Source organism: Castanea sativa, chromosome 1, assembly GCF_040712315.1.
Source record: "Castanea sativa cultivar Marrone di Chiusa Pesio chromosome 1, ASM4071231v1".
NCBI lineage: Eukaryota > Viridiplantae > Streptophyta > Magnoliopsida > Fagales > Fagaceae > Castanea > Castanea sativa.
Genome location: NC_134013.1, coordinates 32,425,481 through 32,449,345, shown reverse-complemented (window position 1 = coordinate 32,449,345; position 23,865 = coordinate 32,425,481). Strand labels below are relative to the sequence as shown.

At 39.8% G+C, this 23,865-nt stretch overlaps 1 protein-coding gene across 1 annotated transcript; it reads right to left on the bottom strand.

Moving 5' to 3' along the window:
• Positions 1-1,023: 1,023 nt before the first annotated feature.
• Positions 1,024-22,787, bottom strand: LOC142614883 (protein disulfide-isomerase 5-2). Its single transcript, XM_075787530.1, has 5 exons — positions 22,318-22,787; positions 20,487-20,590; positions 19,971-20,341; positions 15,449-15,756; positions 1,024-1,560 (listed from the first exon to the last, which is right to left on the bottom strand). Exons 1-5 carry the CDS (start codon positions 22,546-22,548, stop codon positions 1,243-1,245), a joined length of 1,332 nt encoding a protein of 443 aa, XP_075643645.1. The 5' UTR covers positions 22,549-22,787; the 3' UTR covers positions 1,024-1,242.
• Positions 22,788-23,865: the final 1,078 nt, after the last annotated feature.

Sequence of the window (23,865 nt, the reverse complement as noted above, 5' to 3'; positions counted from 1 at the left end):
CTCCACACATCAACTCTATTCTCTTAGCCAATTTTAGCTAGTTTGTTTTATTTTAATGCAAATATCTTTTTCTCAACCCAAAAAAAAAAAGTAATCTTTTTAAAATTTTTTTTTAATAATTTAATAGTCACAGAGGGGGAATTTCTTTCGTATAACCAGATAGGTCTTGCCCAAGCAAATAGGACCACCTCTTCGAAGCCAAATAGCCCCAAACCTCCACCCCTCCATCACCAACGGCATCTAGTCACAAATCAGTCCACTGTTAGCCACCTCTCAGTGCCATCGACCACCACACCATGCCATAAACCTCTACACCATCGTCATTTGTACCCATACTCAACACCACCTATACCCACAGGCCACATCCACTTAAATCTCCAAGGGGAGCCGTTCAAAAAGACTTTGTTTAACATTTCTCTCCAAGCCACGTAAGGCTCCATGCAAGGTATGCATACAAATTGTTGTCACAAATGGGATCATACCGTGAAATCCTATTTTGAAATCGCTTCATGTATCATGGTGGATCCAACCCTAAATCGAATCTGTTCAAGAAAAAAGAATGCGATTGTTACGATCATGACGAGCTTTATGCTGGAGTTGTAGTGGTCGTGGCATCAAATCTTAATGGAGTTGTAGAGGCCGACAACTGATCATAGAGGTTTAGAGTTTGCTTGATTACAGGTAGAAGTGAGATCAGTTTTATGAGTTAACACCTTAGTTATGAGTTGGTGCTGACTTTTCTCTTTTAATCACCTGAAACTTCATTATTAGTCCGAACAGTGTAAAGATTTCAAATTCACTAATTGCAGGTGATATGCTCTGATTATGTCTAATGGGTATATTGTAACTTTAAGTTTGGAGGTCTTTTTAGTAAAAGATGGAGATCCACATTAACCCTTGTGGCCTTTAAATAACATGCATTTTTATGAGAAAATTGTGTCACTTATATGATAAAGCAGACCTGCACAAGTGTTGTCACGAACAAAGAAGAACGTTAACTGTGTTTTTATGGTGAGAAACAAGTTTGTGCTTTCAAAATCAATAGATTAACTGATGTATATAACATTAAATTAGTGAAAAATTGTCTGAAAATAAACTGACCAAGTCATGCGCATAAAAAGGATTCTCTACAAAAGCATGTAAGTGCAGCATAACCTCAACTCTAATATCTTTGCGCATGCTGTTGATTTGTTTACAAGGACATCCTCAACTAGATTCACTTAGAAGTCCCCATACCCAACTTTAATCTTCCTTATCTCCGGATCTGTACTCTTTCTTTTCAGTCTCGGGGACAGCACTGCTTGCAGTATCAGCCTCGTCTCGAGTACCAACCCTGAGAGGCTCATTGTCTCCTTTGTTGATGGTTTGAATTAGTATAATGACTGCAACCACAAAAACAAGCATGAACACTGTTCTCATGCCAATTAATGAATTGATAAAGCCAATAAAGGATGGACCGCCAATGCTTTTCTTTATAGTTCTTCCCTCCTTATATCCTTCAAGGAATTGTGAGATTTGAGTCGCCTGATCCTCCTCATCAATACTTTCGAAACCAATTACCTAATAATTAAAGGTAGCAGTTAGTGTCAAAAGTAGCAGCATGTAATGAACATTTTCGTTGAGGATGCTGAGAAGTTATTCCAATGATGTCACATTAGATATTATAAAAAAATTCTACAGTACAGGTATTGAAAAGATTAAACTTATTTGCATATCTTAAATGTGGGTTAAAACCAACAAGTTCAATCCATGTGGCATGATATGCACGCTTTACCCACAATTAATGTGTCTGGGACACTTTCTGACATGGCAAACATGTCAAGATTTTAGATGCAACCCAAACAGATTATCTTCTGTGAGGAAGATAATTCAATGTCAACAAACAATATTAAGCTTCCAATAATGCAAACATTATAAAAACTAATCATTATAACTTATCGTTCTGAAACAGGTAAGGATAGCAGAAAACATGGATTTTTCTAATGAATTAAGCTAAAAAGATTTTTTTTTTTTTTTTTTTTAAAGAAGAAGAAGAAGAAGAAGAAATAGAAACTAGTGGTGAATGATTTTTTTCTTTGTTTTTGAGAAATAGTGGTGAATGATTTAAACATAAAACACCACAAATAGGCAACACGCTAGCTACAGTGTGATTTGCAGAATGGAAAAGTGCATCGTTTTGAGCATATGGAAGACATTCATTAATAACAGAGCATTTATATACAATTTAATCATGTACATCACATTGTAAGTAACACCAAGTCAGTCAGCATAGCTCAGCTGTAAGTTCAAATGACAACCTGCTAATACTACCTGGTCAAGTGAAACCAGTCTTACCAATGTGTTAAAAAGTTACCCTAGACATGAAAAAATAAATACATTATATTCGGTTAAGTTAGCCTAAATTTGACGAAAATAATTTCATGTTAACAACAAAGACTTCAAATATAGCACTTTACAAGGTAGAAGTGCTTCAAACACTTAAATCTATGAATGGAAATAAGGCACCATGCTAAAATGAGTTCACTATTGCTTTCTTTCAGAAGTGTTGGAGTGTGGTGAGAGGTGATATCAAGATGATTTTTTTTCCCCACTACTTCCATAGAGGTATGATTGAAAAAATCCTAAATGCTAATTTTATCACTCTATTGGTGCACTAGACTTGAGAGATTTCAGACCTATTAGCCTCCTTGGTAGCATCTACAAAATTCTTGCTGAAATCTTGGCAAACAGGCTAAAAGGAGTGTCCTAGAAGGTCATGTCACTCAAAATGCATTTATAGAAGGAAGACAGATCATGCATTCTTTTTTTTCTTTTTCCTTTTTTCTTTTTTATAGGTAATATGAGTTATATTAATGATCAAATAAAAAGAAAAAGAAAAATACAAGGTGTTCACGATGATAAACACAAAAGAAAAACTGGAACAAAAAGCAAAGAGACAAGAAAATCAAGAGACTATTCTAAAAGAAAAAAGGAATTCTATGATGGAAGAACAATCCAAGGAACCCCAACACCGAGACCAATCAAAAAGAGTTCTCTTGCACATATCTTTTAACTGATCCTACAATTTCTCAGGATCCTCAAAGGAGCAACAACTCTGTTCCGTCCAAACAATCCACATCAAATAGCCTTGAACCAAATTCCAAATATCTGAGTTAAGACAGATCATGCATTCAGTGTTGATAACCAATATGTCCTTGGATACTGGATAGTTGTTTACATTCCAAAATTCCTGGTGTGTGCTTTTTCAACTAGATTTGGAGAAAGTTTACTATCATGTAACTTGGGATTTTCTGATATATTTATTATATATGTTCTTTTATAGGTAAATTGGGGGAAGGGGGTATGGTGGGGTTCAAACCCCAGTTCCCAAGCGCCCTAAGAGGTGCCGGAACTAATAGGGTATCCCTTAAACCCCAGATGCTCTTCATCTTCACAAGCCACTCTCTATCGTAAACTACCGAGGATGGCCATTCATTTCATCATGCACCACATTCTCCCAAAGAAATAAGGTGCTGCCAGTGATCTCAAGTATGACGGCATGATCACCCTCTTCAATCTTTTTCTTCTGATATACAAACCACCCCTCGTTGAGATTCACTATATACTCTGATAACTCTAGGAAACTCCCACTTCTATTACTGCATTGAATCAAGTGGATAGCCCAATACACATCACAAAAATGCTTGAAAAACAATGAGAATGATTGATTCTCATTAAATTGCTCACACATACCTTGGACTCCATGTTAGAATCTTATCAAAAATTCTAATGCAAGATGCTACAGTTGTATCTTGCTCTTCAGCTATAAGAAACAAATCAGACGGCAAAATTTTCAGCAATCATTATAAATACCAGAAAAAACTCCTAGAAACCCTACTAGAGTTTTTCCATCAACCAATTCTATGAGAACCCTTACCATAGCAGAATTCCAATAACTCCACTCTTCCCCATATTTCAGCCCAATACTTTGTCTCTAAAGATGATTCCTGTCTCCTCCATATAATGCAACAATCATTTTCCCTATATAACTTGGTTAAGCTTCTGAACCCCAAACCTCCTATGCAGATGGAAGAAAAAACCACATCCTAATTTACTAGGTAGCACTTGAAGCCATCTTTTACATAACCCAATATAATATTCCTACAATAACTTCTCCAATATGGTGCCCACATGAAGAGGTACAGCAAATTTTTTTTTTTTTTTTTTTTTTTTAAGAAGGAAGACAGGTTGAAATATTGGCGCAGAACATAACTACATAAGCTCGAATGGGCTCTGTCAATTTGATGTAGGGTCTTAGGAATTCAGCATTAAATTAGATTCTTGATTAGATCTTGAAGGTCTCTTGAATAAGGTTTGAGGTTTAAGGGTTTAGGTAATGAAAATATGTGATCCTGAATATGTTTGATGACTGTTTGGTGTTAAAAAAAAAAGAATAGAAAGTGAAATAAAAAAAGATACAGCACCAACATATCACACCTAAATTATCGTAAGGAATCAGACTTAGGACACTTAGGTAGGAGAAGAAATCACACCCTCAAAGCTTAAAATAAGCTGGTGGAACTATATTAAATCAATCTGACAATCTCTATTATTGAATGCATAAAAGCTATTTTATTGACTAATGCCAATAATACTCCTAAAAGGACTAGGACTCCTGAATAACCTTTTTCCTAGAAAGACTAGGACTTCAAGTAATAATGAAAGCAACTAATAACTTTTAAACCAAATAGAGAAAGTACTTTTTTTTTTTATAAGTAAGAATGATATATATACGAAGGTTAGACTATGCCTGAAAAACACATAGCAACCCAGAAATACAAGAAAAAGAAAACAAAGAGAAACAAGAGAGAAAACCAAACAACAAAGAAATTACAAAAGGAGAAGGGAACAAAGAAAAGAAGGGAGGGAATCACTAGACGTGAGTCCCCACGCCCGAGACCAATCAAATAGAATTCCACAAAATGAAGCAAGCAACTGATCCCTAGAGCTATCCAAATCCTCAAAAGTCCTCCGGTTCCGCTCCTTCCAAATACACCAAAGGATGCACAACGGGACTAAATTCCAGATCTGAGACGAATCCTTCCCCAGCCAATTCCACCATCCAAAAAGCAAGTTTGGAACCGAACTAGGCATAACCCAAGCCAAGCCAAAAGTTATAAAAACAAAGCTCCATAACCGATAGGCCACCTCACAATGAAGAAGAAGGTGATCTACCGTCTCTCCACAATGACGGCACATAATGCACCAATCCACAAAAACCAATCTCCTCAATCTCAGATTGTCTCCCGTTAGGATCTTATTCCAAGCTACACACCAAACAAAAAAAGAAACTCGCCTAGGGGCCTTAACTCTCCAAATAACTTTCCAAGGAAAGATAGTTGAAGGAGAATTTCTTAATTTGTTATAGTACGACCGGATGTCAAAAGCCCCATTACGCTTCAATTTCCAGCTCATCCGGTCACCAACATCCATAGGAGGGATTATAGCACCCAACATACGAAGAAACCGCAGCCCTTCATCCATCTCCCAATCATTAAAAAATCTACTAAACCGAACATTCCAAGATCTTCTATCCTCCGCCCCCTGCCTATGCAAAGAAGCTTCAACAGAAGCCTCCTTATCAATGGCAATGCCATACAGCCTAGGAAAAGCCAACTGAAAAGGTTGATCCCCATACCACCCATCCTGCCAAAACCTCACCCTATTCCCCAACCCAACCACAAACTGACAATTTTTACTGAAATCCTCCCAACCCATACGGATGCTTCTCCACAAACCACACCCATGAGCTCCCCTACCCAGCTTTGAGGTCCATCCCCCCCAATCTTCCCCATATTTTGAAGCTACTACCTGCCTCCATAAACGACCCTCTTCCTTACCAAACCGCCACAACCATTTCCCCAATAAAGCCTTATTAAAGGTAGTGAGTTTCCTTATCCCTAAGCCACCATTGGCTATAGGCGCACAAACTTTGTCTCATCCTACCAAATGAATCTTGCTGTCTCCCCACAGGAAATCCCTTTGCATCTTTTCAATTTTATTAGCCACATGAGTAGGAATTGAGAACAACGATAGAAAGTAAGTCGGAAGACTAAAAAGCGTACTCTTGAGTAACATCAAACGACCCCCCTTAGACAAGTACAACTTCTTCCATCCAGATAATTTCCGGTTAATACTTTCCAAAATTGTGTTCCAAATTGAAAGGGAGTTGTGAGGAGCCCCCAGCGGCATGCCAAGATACAACATCGGTAAAGATCCAACTCTGCAGCCCAATATATCCGCTAGAGCATGCACATCACCAACCTCCACTATAGGAACCATTTCGCTCTTATACACATTGACCTTCAAACCTGTTACCACCTGAAAACTAAGAAGCAACAACCGAATATGAAGAATTTGCTCCACATTTGCATCACAAAAGAGGATAGTATCATCTGCAAATAATAGATGTGAAACACGTTCCCCACCATCCCTCCTACCCTCAAAATTAAAACCACGGATCAAGCCAGCTCCCTCCATTCTTCTCAACATCCAACTAAGCACCTCCATCAAGATCAAAAACAGCATAGGAGATAGCGGATCTCCTTGTCTTAAACCCCTTGAGCTACCAAAGAAATCAGCTGGGGACCCATTAATCAAAACAGAGAACTGAATTGTGGATATACAAGAACGGATCCACTTACACCACTTCACTCCAAAACCCATCCTGTTCAACAGATACAACAAAGCCTCCCAATTCACATGATCGTAGGCTTTCTCCATATCGAGCTTACAAATGACTCCAGGGACCCTACTCTTCCCACGACTATCCACATACTCATTTGCAATGAGAACCGAGTCAAGGATTTGTCTTCCACCCACAAAGCTATTTTGATTCTCAAAAATCAATTGATCTAAAACCACTCTCAAGCAATTAGCCAAGACCTTAGCCAGGATTTTATACACACTCCCCACCAAACTAATAGGACGAAAATCTCTAATATTGGAAGCATCATTCCTTTTAGGAATTAAAGCAATGAAGGTCGCATTAAGGGAATTTTCAAACTTGCAATGATGGAAAAACTCTTCAAAGACCGCTAAGACATCTTTCTCCACTACCTTCCAGCAATGATGATAGAACGCCATAGTGAACCCATCCGAACCTAGAGCTTTGTCCCCTTCCAGATCCCTAACAACTTGAAGAATCTCCTCTCTCTCAAACTTCCTTTCAAGCCAAACCCTTTCCCTGTTCTCAATGCGATCAAACTCCAAACCCTCCACAAAAGGCCTCCACTCCTCAGTCTCCTTGTACAAATTTTTATAAAATTGTACAACTTGAAAAGTTACCTCGGAGGCCTCTTCAAAGACCACCCCATCCACCTCCAAGGTCCTTAGATGATTAGAACGTCTATGGGAGTTAGCCATTTTGTGAAAAAACTTGGTGTTATTATCCCCTTCCTTGATACATAACATCCTAGATTTTTGTCTCTAAGAAATTTCTTCTAATGAAAGAAGATGCTCCACCTGAGATCTCAAACCAGCCCTAAGAACAATCTCCCCATCAGAGAGACCTACATCCCCCTCCTTGGCGTCTAGGGTTATCAACTCCTCCAGTAATTGCTTCTTTTGACGCGTTACATTACCAAACTCTCGACGATTCCATTGCACAATGTCCTCTTTCAGAGCCTTTAATTTTTTCGCTAGCACAAAACTAGGAGTACCTACGAAGGAATGTCGATTCCACCAAGTTTGAACTCTATCCACAAATCCCTCCGACTTCAACCACATATTTTCAAATCTGAATGGACTCTTCCCCCTTGCCATTCCCCCTGCCTCCAAGAGAATTGGACTGTGGTCTGAGACAGTACGGGGTAAGATCCTTTGAGTAACATCTGGGAAATGATCCTCCCAATCAGGAGTGACCAAAGCTCTATCAATCCTAGACATCATTGGTTGATCAGAACCATTGGACCAAGTCAAGCTACCTCTTTCCAAAGGCAAGTCAACCAAGTTGAGATCCTCAACAAATTCAGAAAATTTTTCCATAGCCGTGGACAAATGAGGCTCTCCCCTACGCTCGCTAGGGAAGCGAACTATATTAAAGTCCCCAAAGCAGCACCACGGAATCCTCCAACACTGCTGAACTCCCACTAGCTCATCCCACATGAGACCCCTCTCAACATTCTCATTTGGGCCATAAACGCCTGAGCAAGCCCAAATAAACCCATCCCCCACCCCTTTCCACTTTACCGACACTGAGAATAAACCAACCATAATCTCCACCTTATCCAAAACCCTTTTGTCCCACATAAGCAAAATACCACCAGTCGTCCGATCAGCCTCCAAGACAGCCCAGTCCACATATGGGCAGCCCCACAAACTACAAACCAGCTGTCTATTCATACTAGCAATCTTTGTCTCTTGTAAACAGACAACATCACACTTCCAATCCCACAACAAGTTCTTCACCACAAGACGTTTCCGAGGATCATTTAAACCTCTAACATTCCACGAAATCATTTTTATCTTCACAAAAACTAAAATATCCCCAACTACAAACACCATCACGAGACCACCCTCTATCTTCTGTCATAATTCGTTTTGTAGCTCTCTGCAACCCTTATTTTTGGACTTAGCCACCTTATTGCTGCCCATTACTTTCCTGTGTAACACATTGGCTGCCTCCATCTCTGATTCAAGCCTCTGTAATAGAGCAATGCACAATTTCTCATGTCGAGTCATAGATAACCCAACCAATTTACTAAAGCCAGGAATTCTGTGTTTCACCCACCCAGAAATATCAATGTTAGATTCAATACTAAAAACCTCATCAACCTCGTCCAACTTTGCCAAGGTTGTTGAACCACTCGGATCAAAGATTTGCAGAGGAAAGGCAACCTCACCCACAGAAAAAACAGCTGCTTCCTCCACAATCATACCCTCCCCAGGAAGGCAAATTTCCTTGCTATAAAAAGGATTAACCTCCTGACCCACTACCCCCAAGCCCCTTGGTCCAGCTCACACCGACTCCAGAAAGAGGTCAGGGAGAAAAGGTCCTAACGACCGTGGCACAAAATTGAGAGCCACTGATCTCTTACCTTCAGAAAACAACCCCCTCGGGTGCGAAAAGGAACCGAGAAAGTCATTCCGGCCCCAGAACAGCCAGAAAATCTGAACATTGCCAAACTACCCCTATTTTATTAAAATTTTATTATAACTAAACCAGCAATGTTCTAACCTAAAAATCTTCAAACTAACACAATAATAACTAAAGTAGTCTATGAAAGTTGCCAAGAAGCCCTACATCAAAACTAGAACACAAATCTTGAATTTTTTGGTATTTAATATTGCTTTTCCTTGAACTCTTTATTATCTGTACCATAAGTGCACTCTTCCCACTTTTGACAAATTGTACCAAATTTTGGTTGGTCATCTAAGTTAGAGAAACTTTCTCCATGGCGTCCCACTGATTAGTAGCCTGCTTTATACAATTTTAGGAGTATTTCTGGTGATTTTGTCTTTTATTATGGGTGGTGTACGTAGCTTTTTTATTGAATCCAAACTTTTTCAACTGGTGGTAGAGGAAGGGGGGCGGTATTTTTCTTTAAGGATTTTTGAGCGGAGTAGGTTCTTCTTGAAGTCAGTCTTCATGGGTAAGAATGTGGCTCACTAGCTGATGAAGAGTATAGAACAGATTGTCGTTGGGATCAATCCAATGTATTTTTATACATTTAGGGAAGGTGATTTAGCTTACACCCTTCAACGGAGCTCCAATTCTTTTGGCTTGTTCCTTCTACTGACTGAATTTAAAGTTGGCGGGCCTAGGAGGTCCATTATTATTCCAGTAGGCAGAGCAAAGAATGGATGGAGGGTTTTTGGATTAGAGTTAAGGAAGATATTGGAACTTGAAAACTATGTGAATGGTGGGACTGGGCTGGTGAAATTTGTGGCTCAGCTTCATAAGGATAAATCAAGGGTTCAACCTTTTAAATCTTTTGCCGACATGGTGTGTGGGCATCAGGTGCAGGTAAGGGGCAGAAATCAGCCAAATCGGTTAAGCTCCCATGATAAAGGTAAATTGCTGTTAGGGGACAATAAGGGGGAGAAGCAAAACCTAGTAATTAAACAAAGACTGCTGAGCGAAACGGTGGTGAGCTTACCAGGTCCGGTGACTCTAGGAGATAGAGAAGTGGGTTCTCAGCGCAGTTCAGAGGACTGTAATCTTAGAAAGATAAATCCGGTAAGAAATAAAGGGAGATCTCGGTTGTATTTCAAATCAAATTGGACTGATCATGTTTATGGAAAAAAACATGAGCTGAGGAAGTCTGACTGGACAGGAAAAAGCTTGACTGTAGAAGTGAATGGGGAAGGAAAAAGGAGTGTGGCATGGAATAAAGGTGGTCTGAGGAGTTCTATTTGGGTTTCAAGGGGTCAGAGGGATCACGTGGTGGGTTCTTCTAGTGGTTCAGGGGTTCTCAAACCTGTGGTTGGCTTAGACCAAGATTGTACTCAAGTGGGCCTTCCAAGGATCCCTTCACCAGAGCCCACCGGCCTAACTAGGATGGAAGAAGGTCTGAGCCCATTCGTGGGTGACCTGAGCCTTTTAAGTCAGACAACTCACGCATCGGTGATGTCCAAAGCACTTCACGAAGCCTCGAAAGCTCAGGACATCACAGGCGCTAATGTATTTCTCGCTGAGGGATCACCTGCGCCACCGGAAGAGGCCGGCACAATGCGACAACATGCCTCGAAGTCGGCGACGAGCCCGATGGGTCAAACCGAGATGATCCTTTGTCCTACGATGGCAGTGGTGGTGAACCGTGATCCATTTTCCGATGGGTTTCACGTCGGGGACCCACCGACGACGTAGGATAGGGCCGATCTACCTCTATTGCACACCACGAGGACAAATATGAAGTTTGTTCCTCCAACCGAGCTTATGGGTAGCCTTGCAGTGACATTAGCGGAGGCAGAGGGTATTATTTCTGTTGAATATCGTGCCGATGGGCCTCCGATCACACTGGGTAAGGCAGAATCTGAGGGTGACAGGGCATCAAAATGTCTTGTGGTATCCAATTATGTTCCGAGTCCATGGAGAGTTGGGATTGAGGAATTGGGTGTTTCGGGTGGTGATGAAGGTGGTCGGGTTAAGGGTGCAAGTGATATTCAGGGGATAGACACATCCCATCAGACTAACCAGCCGTTGTTGGCATTGACTGAGGTCGAAACAGCTTATGCAGAGATGAGGGCTTCGGTGTAGTGGATAGTTCTTCCCCCTTGATGCCTATTAATCCTATGGGGTTGGTTGTGACGGCTGAATTGAATAGTAATACTAAGGTGATGAGGTTTGATAACACATTGAATGTTTCTAGTTGGGTGAAACGTAGACTCCCCGGTTTCAGTAAGATGATGGGCTTTCTTTGGGGCAACACGAGAAGAGGTGTATTATGCTATTACAAAGACTTGAAACGGAGACAGAGGCAGCCAATCTAGTGCACAGGAATGTTGCCCACTGAAAAGCTGTCTCCAAGGATAAAGGGAAGAGGGAATTGAGGAATTTGATTTCTTCGGTTAATTATAATGGGAGATAGTTTTCTTTTCTTTGTCTACATTACTGAGGTTGTAGTAGGGAGTTTACAGTTTCAATGAAGTAAAGAATGGTGTCATGGAATGTCCGAGGTTTGAATGATTCGCAGAAACGTTTGGTAGTTAGAAATTTATTAGGGGAATGGAATTGTGATGTAGTTTGCCTTCAAGAAACTAAGCTTGTGGGCATGGATAGACAGCTGATTTGCAGCTAGTGGAGTTGTCCCTACGTTGACTGGGTAGCTTTGGATGCAGCTCAGACAGCTGGTGGGGTTTTGTTGATGTGGGATAGGAGGGCTTTAGAAAAGTTGGAGGTACTAGTGGGTCAATTTTCTGTATCAGTTCGGTGGAAGGGTCTGGGAGATGGTTTTATTTGGGCATGTTCTGGGGTTTATGGCCCGAATGATAATATCTTAAGTGGGCAGATGTGGGATGAGCTGATGGGAATTCAGCAACTTTGGGAAGTTTCATGGTGTTACATAAGGGATTTCAACATTGTTCGTTTCCCAAGTGAACGGTTAGGGGGATCACGATTTACCCCGGCTATGGAGAATTATTCTGAATTCATAGAGGAGCTTAGCTTGATAGACCTGCCATTGGAAGGAGGGAGTTATACATGGTCGAGTGGTTCAAATCAGCCCTCGATGTCTAGGATAGACAGGGTTCTGGTCTCTCATGACTGGGAGGATCACTATCCGGATGTGATCCAACGGCTTTTACCTCGTCCTATTTCAGACCACTTCCCCATATTAGTAGAGGCAGGAGGGATATTAAGGTGGAAAAGTCCTTTTAGATTCGAGAACATGTGGCTAAAGACGGATGGGTTCAAAGATAGGTTCATTCTTGGTGGAATTGATATTCCTTCTCAAGTACTGCCAGTTTCATACTTGCCAAGATGCTGAAGGCTTTGAAGGAAGATATTATTCAATGGAACCGGAGTGAGTTTGGGAATGTAGAGCGTTAGAAAAAAGAATTGTTGGAGGCTTTGAAATTATTGGATGTTAAGGAAGGGGAGCATGGCCTCTCTGAAGGGGAGTTAGGTGAGAGGGTTGTGTTGAGATCTCAAATACAGAACCTTCTCTCTATGGAAGAAGTCTCGTGGAGACAGAAGTCGAGGATGCTTTGCATTAAGGAAGGTGATAACAATACCAAATTCTTCCACAAGGTGGCCAATTCTCGGAGACGGTATAATCATATTAGCATGCTGGAGGTGAATGGGGTTACCTATGAGGACAAATCTGAGATGACAGACCAAGTGGTACAGTTTTATAAAAACTTGTACAAGGAAACAGAGGAGTGGAGGCCTTTTGTGGAAGGTTTGGAGTTTGATCAGATAGAGGGGTTGGAGAGGGACTGGCTTGAACAAAGATTTGAACAGGAGGAGGTTCTTCGAGTTGTCAAAGAGTTGGAAGAAGATAAAGCCCCTGGTCCTGATGGTTTCTCTTTGGCTTTCTTTCACCATTGTTGGGGAGTTGTGGAAAGAGATGTCTTAGTTGCGTTTGAAGAGTTCTATCTACACAGTAAGTCTGCATTTGAAAAATATCTACACAGTAAGTTTCTCTAACTTAGATGCAATCCCCATTCTTTGTCAATTTCCATCGCACACGATCTCCATTCTTAGTGTGAGGAAGATTTGAACCCAAAGTACAGAGGAATTCATCCACACCACCCATTTCCCAATCATTTGGTCTCCGAATAAAAAGAACATTCCAACTTCTCCGTTCCTCTATCCCCAACCGTTCAAGAGAAGAGGCCACCGATGCCTCTTTATTGAATGCAATCCCATACACACTCGGAAAGGACAATTGAAGTGGAGAGTCCCCACACCATTGATCTGTCCAAAGCTTAACTCTATCTCCCACCCCTACCACAAAGCGAATATTTTTGCTAAATTCCTCCCACCACATATGGATACTTCTCCACAAGCCACACCCATGTACCCCTCTACCAAGCTTGGTAGTCCATCCCCCCCATTCTTCCCCAAACTTGAGAGCTACAACCCTTCTCCACATCATTTTCTCCTCAATCCCAAACCGCCGTAACCACTTCCCTAGTAAGGCTTTATTAAAAGTAATTAATTTCCTAACTCCTAACCCACCATTTTTCAAAGCACACACCTTGTCCCATCCCACCAAATGTGTCTTGGAGTCCCCCCACAAGAAATCCCTTTGCAACCTCTCAATTTTATTGGCCACATGCGTAGGGATGGTAAAAAGAGATAAATATTAAGTGGGAAGACTAGATAATGTGCTTTTAAGCAACGTTAGTCTTCCACCTTTAGACAAATACAACTTCTTCCAACCGGCTAACTTACGCTCAATTTTCTCCAAGATAGGATTCCAAACAATAGGGGACTTATGGGACGCCCCCAATGGCATACCAAGATAAGTCATAGGCAAAGACCCAATCCGGCATCCCAGAATCTCTGCCAAGACTTGGACATTAGGAACCTCCCCAGTGGGAACCATCTCACTCTTCAGCGCATTAACCTTGAAACCTGTCACTGCCTGGAAACAAAGAAGAAGCATCCGAACATATAGAATCTGCTCCTCATCTGCATTGCAAAACAGAATCGTATCATCCGTAAACAAAAGATGCGATACACATACCCCTCCACCCCGTCTACCATCAGCCCTAAAGCCTCGAAGCAAACCAGCCCCTTAAGCTCTTTTCATCATCTTACAGAAGACCTCCATCATACACAGAAACAACATGGGGGATAGCAGGTCCCCTTGTCTCAATCCCCTTTAACTCCCAAAAAAATCAGCTGGAGACTCATTAAACAAGACCGAGAAATGGACAGTAGATATGCATGTGCGGATCCACCTACACCACCTCACTCCAAATCCCATTCTTTGCATCAAATCAAGAAGAGCCTCCCAGTTCACATGATTATAGGCTTTCTCAATATCTAATTTACAAATAACCCCCAGAATCTTGCTCTTCACCTTGCTATCAACACACACATTAGCAATGAAAACTAAATCAAGTATGGTGTTTAGATCTTTTGGAATTTCTTGGGTCTTGCCAAGATCGGTTGCGGATACTCTTTTTGGTTGGTGGAATTGGCCTGGAAAGCATGTGTCTAGCATTTGGAATTTAGCTCCATTATGCTTGATGTGGTGTCTTTGGAGGGAGAGAAATAGGAGGATGTTTGAGGACATAAAAAGTTCGGATGACCAGCTATTAGCTTCTTTTAATGGCTCTCTGTTCGACTGGTCTAGGGCTTGGGGACTCACCTCTAGTGACTCTCTCCCTATGTTCCTTAGCTCTCTCGTGTAATTAGTATCTTTTCCTTTCTTTTTTCTTCTTTCTCTTTCTTTCCCTTTGTACTTTTCTCTCTGCTTTATGTTTTCTGCATAAGGTAGTGTTCTTGAATATATATCTTTATTATTTATCAAAAAAAAAAAAAGACAAATTGAATTTCTTCCATCCAGTCATTATCCACTTGATCATTTCCATATTGCATTGTAGACCCTACTATCTCCCTATCTCATACAAAGAAATATTCCCCATCTTTTTTCTATTTTTCTTTTTCATTTCCTTTTGTGAGACATGGAGCAACGCATAGTTGCATACTAAGAAATATCTTAATCAAAGGTCTGTGGTATAAATATTGTGAACCTTTATCAGTTGAAAAATGAAATTATTATGGATTTACAAATTACAATCACTTCAGTCCAAGCAATATAAGCACATACATGATCAAAAGTTAAGCATAATTGTAAACAATGTCATGCTGCACCTATGATAGAGTCCTTCACTCAGAATTATGACATGTTATACATTTCACATCCATGATAATAAAATAACAAATAATTTGCAGTACTAAAATTAGCATAAAAATTAATATAATTACTTTTGGAAAAAAAATAGAACTTACTGAAAAGTACTCCACATCTCCATCCCAAATGACCATTTTTGGCAGTTTTGTCTTTTTGTTAGCCCCAAATGTGTCGGCAAAGTCATCCCACTGTTTGACACCAACATAACCAAATATTAAGTCACGATTTGCAGATGCAGCAGCCTTCAATAACTTGAAAGTTTTCTTTGATTTCTCTTCTGTATCATCCTCCACAATTGTCAGGACAATTTTCCTGTCATCGTCTTTCAGAGCCTTCAGCGTTTCATGGTTTATTGGTATGACAGGAGGGAACATGTTTTGTTTTATAAAATCTTCCAAAAACTCCTCTGCATATTGAAAACAGGAAGTTTAAACAACCTTTTCTTTGCATGGCCAATGATAGACCTTGTCATTATAATTTGATGAAAAATGAAGAGGATATCAATACAAGACAGAAGGAATATGGAGAGTTCAAATTTACAGTAAGAAACCAAAGGAAGAGGTTGCACTGATCACTTGGGTCTTCAAGTCAGCTTGGTTGATCCCATTAATGTTCAAAATCAGTTTGAACCGGGCTAAAATTTCACATGCTAAGTTCAAGCTTAACTTAATAAATTGGAATTTGGAGAGATATTTGTGCTTGACTTGCTTTAAAAGCCCATTTTTACTTCCCTAGGAACTCAGCCAACTGCCTCTCAAGAGGAAGTCAGAGAGAGTATGCATTTGGGTTCATATTCAAGAAAAAAACTTTGTAAGCCAACATGAATCTACATGTTCAACATTAAACTTCAGGATGACATTTCTACGTGTACAACTGCTTAAGAAAAGATTCTCAGTATAAATAACTTTCCAAAGAGAAATATATGTAGTGTAGAGTGGTGTTGCATGTGCAAGAAAATTGGGGAGTCTACGGACCATTACTGTGGTTATACAGGTTTAGAGTGGTGCTGCATGTGCAAGAACAGTGGGGAGTTTAAATCATTTGCTCTTTCACTGTGTCTATGTGCATAATCAATTGTTTTTGCTTGTTCGAACTCCATTAGGTTATGTCTAAGAGAGTAGTGGATTACTTGTTGAAAAAGGGGCTTTGGCGAACTTTGAAATGCTGACATATGGGGGGTAATTACGTTATGAATCATGTGAACTATTTGGAGAAAATGTGACCAGCGTTTTTTTTTTAAAATTGAGTGTTCACCTTTGAAGTTAAAACTGATTTTATTACACTCCATGTATGATTGGATGGCTGATTTGAGCAATCACTCCTTTTCTGCTTTGGAGGAATCTTCAGTTTTGTACAACTTTAGATGAAATTTGTAGCATCCCTAGTACGCTACCTATGTACATGGGAAGTACGATTTTTTTTTTCAATAGAACTCTTCAATTATTTGACTTGAAATGCAATTTTCCAAATAAATGATAAGAAGAAATGGATTAAGTGTCCACATCTCAGCCACCAATAATAATTCAAGGGCATTGAATATGAGCAAGATGGCTATACCAGTACAAGCATACATGCCCAAGATAGTCAAAGGCAAAAGGGGAGCTTAAGATGCCAAGGCCTTGTATTCCCTAAGGCGTGAGACAACAAAAAGGTGCTAGCCCAATTGACGCAAGGCTACAAATTCTATATATAGTAATTATACACATAGAACTTAAATCAAATGTATCTAATGTATTGAAATATATACTCAAGTGTCTTTGGCATGTGTTGCAAGAAGAAACTAATCCATTAATTGACTTCAAATGAGGCTTAACAAGGTTTAGGCTCTATTAATTATCCTAACAAGTTTTACAACAAGCTTTTATAATTAATTAATCTAACAATATGTTTTACAACAAGCTTTTGTAAATTAATTAATCTAACAATAGATTTCACAATAAGCTTCTGTAAATTAATAATCTACCAAAAGGTCCTACAACAATTCCATAAATAATCAATCTCCTAATAGGTTTGAAAGCCCAATGTTGCTCCCCACCACTGCTTTTCTTACTTTTTTCAAGCATTACATTCCTTTTTTTAAGGGCTTTTTTCATTTTTTCTGGCTTTGTGGCCAATGGTGTTTTATATCAAGTATCATGTTTAACTCGCATGAACTAGGAATCTCAATGGAAGGTTCCATCTTTTTCTTCATTGAATCAAAGGCCTTTGAATTCTCTCAGCAGAGGAAGGGGGTTCTATCTTCATTCTCTGTAATTATGAGAGAGCTATAGACTCAATACAATCAGTTTTTATGGGCAAAGAATTTTGCTAAGAGACTGTTGATGCATGTAGAAGAGATTTTGTCTAATCAGTCACCCTGTTCTTTTGTGAGAGCTTTTAGGGAGGGGGATAAGGTCTTCATTCTCCAGCTGGGGTCCATTGCTCATGGTACCTTTTTGCTGATTACAGAGCTGATGAATGGCCATTGTAGGGGTTCTATAGTTGTTCCGGAGGGGAAGTTGGGGTGTGGATGGGGAGGTTTTGGTTTCCATTTGAGAAAAGCTCTCTTTCCAGATTCTGTTGCAGCCATTACTCACCATAAGAGCATTGCCATCAGGTGTGCCAAATGCTAAATTTTTAGCATTTGGCATACCAAGCACCAAAAATCATACCTCATTGCCAAAATCCAATTCTTTTTGCAACATGCTACAGTACCCTTCTACTAAAAGAAGGGTACTATAACAGTGTTGTAAATTTTATTCTCTCCTCTCTTTTTTCTTTTTTCTTTCTCTCTCTTTCTCTTTCTCTTAGATGGTCTCCTCTTTTCTCTTCTTCTCTCCTCTCTCCTCTCTTCTCCCTCTCAAACATCTCCCCTCTCTCTTGTCCTACTCTCGCTGGTGCTTTTTTTTTTAGGGTTGAGATCAGTGTTTTTTGAGGTGGTGGGGTTGAGATTGGTGGCTGTTGTGGTGGTGAGATCAGGGATTATTGGTGGTTGGGTTTTTTTTGCATTTCAGATCGGTGGTTGTGGGATGGGCTGTCGTTGTGGGTTTGTGATATGGGTTGTGTTAAAACAGCAGTGAAGGCTGAAGCACCCTGGCAAAAGCAAATCAAATCACCGCTGAAGTTGTGTCTTTGGATTTATCCCTTGGTGTGGAATGTGGCTCTGATGTACTTTGGAGGATTTTGTGGTCTAAAGCCACCGAAATGGGACCATGTGACTTTCCCTCTAATCCTCAAGCAAGTTGGCCCTTCTCTCAAGAGGTTTAGTCCATTGCCTCGGGATACTAAGACCTTTTCTCTCAAATCTGCTTCTCAACCCAAGCCCAATTCTCATAATTCCTTACCAAATATTTCGCCCAACCCATCTCCTATCTCTTTGACTCTCCTCCCTTCTCCTTCTTCGTCTCCATCAAACCTGGCTCCAAAACCTATTGCTACTCCAAACTTCGTCTCGGCCAATATTTTCCTTATGTTAGGGGTTTCGCTCATTTTGATGGGCAATCATGTGCCACTAAGAAGGTCGTTCCTCCTCTTGTGACCCTACGCAACTCTTCTCAAGACAAAGAGAAAGGCCTCGTTGAAGAGGTAGTGTCAACCCAAGCTTCGTCTGCTTCGTCCTCCGCTTTGATGGTTCCCGTTGTCCATTCCCAACCACAGACTAAAATTGAGACTTAAGTTCAAACCAAAACCGAGACCCAATCCCAGTCTAAGGCCGAGACCGAGACTCAGATTCAAACCATGATCAAGACCCAAATGGCAGTGACAGAGACAGAGTTTGTCCCAATTGCCCAGAGAAATGAAAAGCTTCAACTGTTATCCAGGCATACCTTTGATGGTTTGGATAGGTCTTGAGATAATTCTAGGGATTAGGTCCTTGGATTAAGAGATGGGAGACAAGTGGTGATTCCACTCTCCCTTTTTTGATCACCGGAGAGCCTCACAGAATTTTTCAGGCCCAAAGGTCGACTTAGACAGTGATCATGGGCAAGGAAAGGAGCTCTTGATTAGGGAGGTGCCTTCTTTGGATTGGACTAATGATTTCAAAGGGGGGCGGGGGGTGGCACAAAGAAGAAGAAAGGGATGGAATAGAGCATTCCAATAGGAGGGAGAAGAAATAAAGAAAGTGGGGGGAGTTGCTTGAGAGGAGAGAGGAAGAGAGAAAGAATAGAATAATAATAATAATAATAATAACTTAGGGCTGTCGCCTTAGCACCTTGAACATGGTTTAAGGCACTCACCTTGCTCACCTAGGCTCTAAAGGCACCTCGGCCCACCTAGGCGAGCATCTGACTTTACTTTGACTATCATGTACATGCCTATCTAACCAAATCAATAGCTATTTTTGTTGATATAATCCACTCTAGGAACAAAGTTAGCATACTCTCTAAGCCAGGTCTTGCCCAAAAATAAACACAAGGGGTATAAGATGTCAAATGTCACATCATCAAAATATCATATACTATGGAAAAAGTTCTGAAAAGCACTAGAGTCAATATGCATGTGCATCAAGAAAACTTAAAAAGTCTAAAATATCTTTCATTTTTATGAATGTGACATTTCATATGAGGTACTTAACAGTAAACACAGATTTAACATGATTTTAGTATTAAACTAGGCTAGTAGTTCTGTGTAAAAACTTACCTTCAAAAGGGCCATAAAAAATGCTCTTCTCATTGTAACTTGGATGAAGGGATACCAAAGCAGGAACCTTATCAAAATCATACAGCACCATGATGTCCTCAGAGAAGTCCTTCACCACGGAAAACCATGCCTTTTTCTTGTACTTTATGGCTAAAGTTGATATCACTGACTCATCCAAGCCAAAACCTATATATATAGGAAAGGAAATGCCAGCAGCTTCAATGAATTCAGTGACACCAGAGTCTGAATTAAGAACCGCAACATCCGGAGCAACAAACTTTTTAAGATAACGAACAAGTAAATCGGGTTTCCTTGGTCCATAATAATCTACAGGGTCGCCATGCATAAAGATCTTGAGGGAGGGAAATCCACTACATCACAGAAATATCAATGGTTCACAGTTACATCAGAATCATTAAGTAGTAAGGTCTGCTTTCTAAAAATAAAATTATTTCAGAAAAGAGCGCCCAGAAACATATTCTGGGCAGGATTGGGATGAAAGCCATGGAAGCATACTCAATTTCGTATTTACGAGCAAGACGGGTATATTTGTCAGCATTTAATTTCGCAATAACTATAGGTACTTTCAAGCTGGCAAGTATGGGGGCAGCTTCATCTAACTGCAATGCAACAATCAAAGTTGTTATTGTTCTAACTTCAAAATACAGGCAGTAATTAACATAAGATCTAATATTTCAATGAAATAGAATATTGGAGGAATTCCAACAACCGATTGGCACTGCAATGAGTTATAACTTATAAGAGATCTATGAAAACAAGCACTCCAAATAAACAGAAATTTAAAGAGGACTCAAAAGATAACACAAAGAACCAATTCACGTTTCATGCTAAAGGAAAAATAGGCTGTGGCATATAGCACAACATGCATGCACTGTGGCAATTCCTAGATACACAATAAAGTGCAAGTCCAAAATACTAATCAGCTTTACACCAAACAATCATATTGTGAAGGTACAACCGTACTTAATAAGCAGCATAGTGCATAATCCTTCTTCACCATTTGCTCATATCTGAACCAATTTTAAATTGAAAAAAAAGCAATTTTCATGCTAAAGGAAAAATAGGCTTTGGCATATAGAAGAACATGCATGCACTGTAGCAATTCCTAGTTACACAATAAAGTGTAAGTCCAAAATACTAATCAGCTTTACACCAAACAATTATATTGTGAAGGTACAACTGTACTTAATAAGCAGCATAGTGCATAATCCTTCTTCACCATTTGTTCATATCCTGAGCCAATTTTAAATTGAAAAAAAAAAAAAAACAAGTGCCAAGCTGGTCTTGTTCCATACTGAAATGAAAAAGTGGCCAGATTTACATGAGAATAATCTATATAAGTTCAAATTCAAAGTCCTAAGCCCAGAATGCATCACAATGAACTTGACACTTGTGTAGAACATTTGGAACAGCTTTGTTGAAACATAATAATCCGCACTCAGCCTCATGCCACCAAAAGATTCTACCATTGATCCATGTGCCCCCACGCGCTCACACATGCCAACAACACTCAAGCTCACACACCACAGGCGCAAGCATCATGACTTGCCATCTGACTCATGCACCTCATAAGGGTAGACATGCCCTTCAAACCATATTTCAAACAACCACTAGTAACACTGTCCATAACTAATGCAGTCATTTCGACTGTTACTGCACAAACACATGCTCTGGCCATCCGTGACACATTAATCTACCAATGCATTTCTAACAATCAATGTCAGTCATCATCACTAGTTGGTTGCCACCGATATCTATCTTGCGCGCTTCAATCTGGTTACAGTTTACATTCACAATTTTACATTTCAAACGCAAGGTTCCACCTTAAGATTAAAGGGGTTGTTAGAAAATATGGTTTGAGTGGCGCAAACTCATTGTAGACCCATGCTATTATATCTATCTATCTATCTATATATATATATATATATATATATATATATACACACCTTACATTGGGGTCCATCCTAATACACAGATCTTAAAATGTAGCAATTCAAGGCCTTTCCACCAAAGACATAAGCCATCAACATGTACCATGTGAATTCCCCAAATGCTTCCGCTTTCTCTTTCTCTCTCCTCTTCTCCCCCAATCACTCTCAATCTCCCAACAACAAAAGATTAATAGATTTGCCTCTTAAAATTTCCTAGTGGTGTGAAGATACAATAAACTTTTTCACAATCATTAGATTATATTATCTAAAATCATGTTAATTTAGGTCAAACACACACTCCACCATGAAACTCATTCTTCAAAGATTGCATCAAAATTTCAAAAGGGAAATGAGTAGAGAGAGAGAGAGAGAGAGAGAGAGAGAGAGAGAAGGACCTGAGGAGAGAGACGCTTGCAGTGGCCGCACCATGGGGCGTAGAAGTCGACGAGGACGAAGTCGAAGGTGGAGATGGCCGAATCGAAGTTCGATTCGTCCAATTCCAATACCTTTCCATTCACGGAAAAGGTCTGCTCACCATTACCAGAAGACGATGATGATGAAGATATTGGAATGTTGAGTAAACAACACAAGATCACCGTTATTGAGAGAAAAACGCGCTTCGTCATTGATGATCGATCCCAATCTGATACTTGATGGTTTGTATTTATCTGTTCGTTACTCGTTTCCTTTTTGTGTTCAGGCTGTTAACTTAAGCCTGTCTCTGTATTTCTCTCTCTTTCTATATATGACGTTGTGAGAATTTTGGGGAAACTAAAAAATTCACTGGGCTGACCAGCTTCTCAATATTTCGCTTTTGCCTCTCTCAAGTTTTAAATTTTATCTTTTGGACACTTGTTTTGTTACCGGTTTTTCATTTGAGAGAGAGCACATGTATTTTTTAATGCTACAAATACAATATTTTTTATAACCTGGCAAGTAATTGTTGATTTTCCCATGGACGTATTATAGGAGAAGGAATATGATAAGCAGAAACATGACATACTTTCACTTATTATAAACATTAATTTATTATTTACTATTCAAAACGTGACACCTTCCCAAATCGTGCACACTTGAAAATTGGGATATAGCAACACTTGCAATCCCCCAAACACTTAACCTAAAAGACTAAATATGACATCGCTTGCAGCTCAATCATATATTGATATGGGTCCTATGGAGTAGCTCTATGTCGATCAACGATGTTTGATTGTCTCCAACGATCATTAGAAAGTTCACATGACAAGCTTTATTTTAAGAGGTCACAAGCTGGAAAACTCCAAGGAATGAGCTCGTAAACAAGGAAACTCTGTAAAATTCTTGGGTGGCAACATTCTTGCATCTGTAACCCCTCAAAATTGATCTTGACCCTTCGTCATGCACCAAGACTTGCTCATGCTGAGTTTGGGGTTCTGATCCTCAGCCTAGGTTGCATGTAGAGCAACAACTCTCTTCTTTAGTGGCATGACTAAATTGGCTAGCTGATGAAAGAGGAAAGGAAGAAAATACTATAAAGGAAAATGACAAAGAAAAAACAGAGATTCTTTCTGCAATTCTGTTTGTCCTCTATGAATAAGTGTCGTTCCAAAAGGGGGAGAATTGAGAGATTCTAACTAATTAATATTAATGCATTATTGTGAAGATTTTTCTTTCCGCAATCATATGATAGAGGAAGGAAAGTTTATTTTATATTATTTTAGAGTATAAGAGGATGAAAATTTGTACTATACTTTATCAAATACTTCCTGGCCCAAGTCTTTATTTATTTTTTATGAGACTTGCCCAAGTCATATTGAACATGATGTAATCCAACTAGTGGCTATTGCAGTAAACATAAAGCTTATAATATGCCTAAGTAAAGAAAAGCAGGAGCAGTAAGAATTTGCTTAGGGCCTTTATTTGGATGGAGCCAGGATTCGAACTTAAGGTGGGGGCAAGCTTAA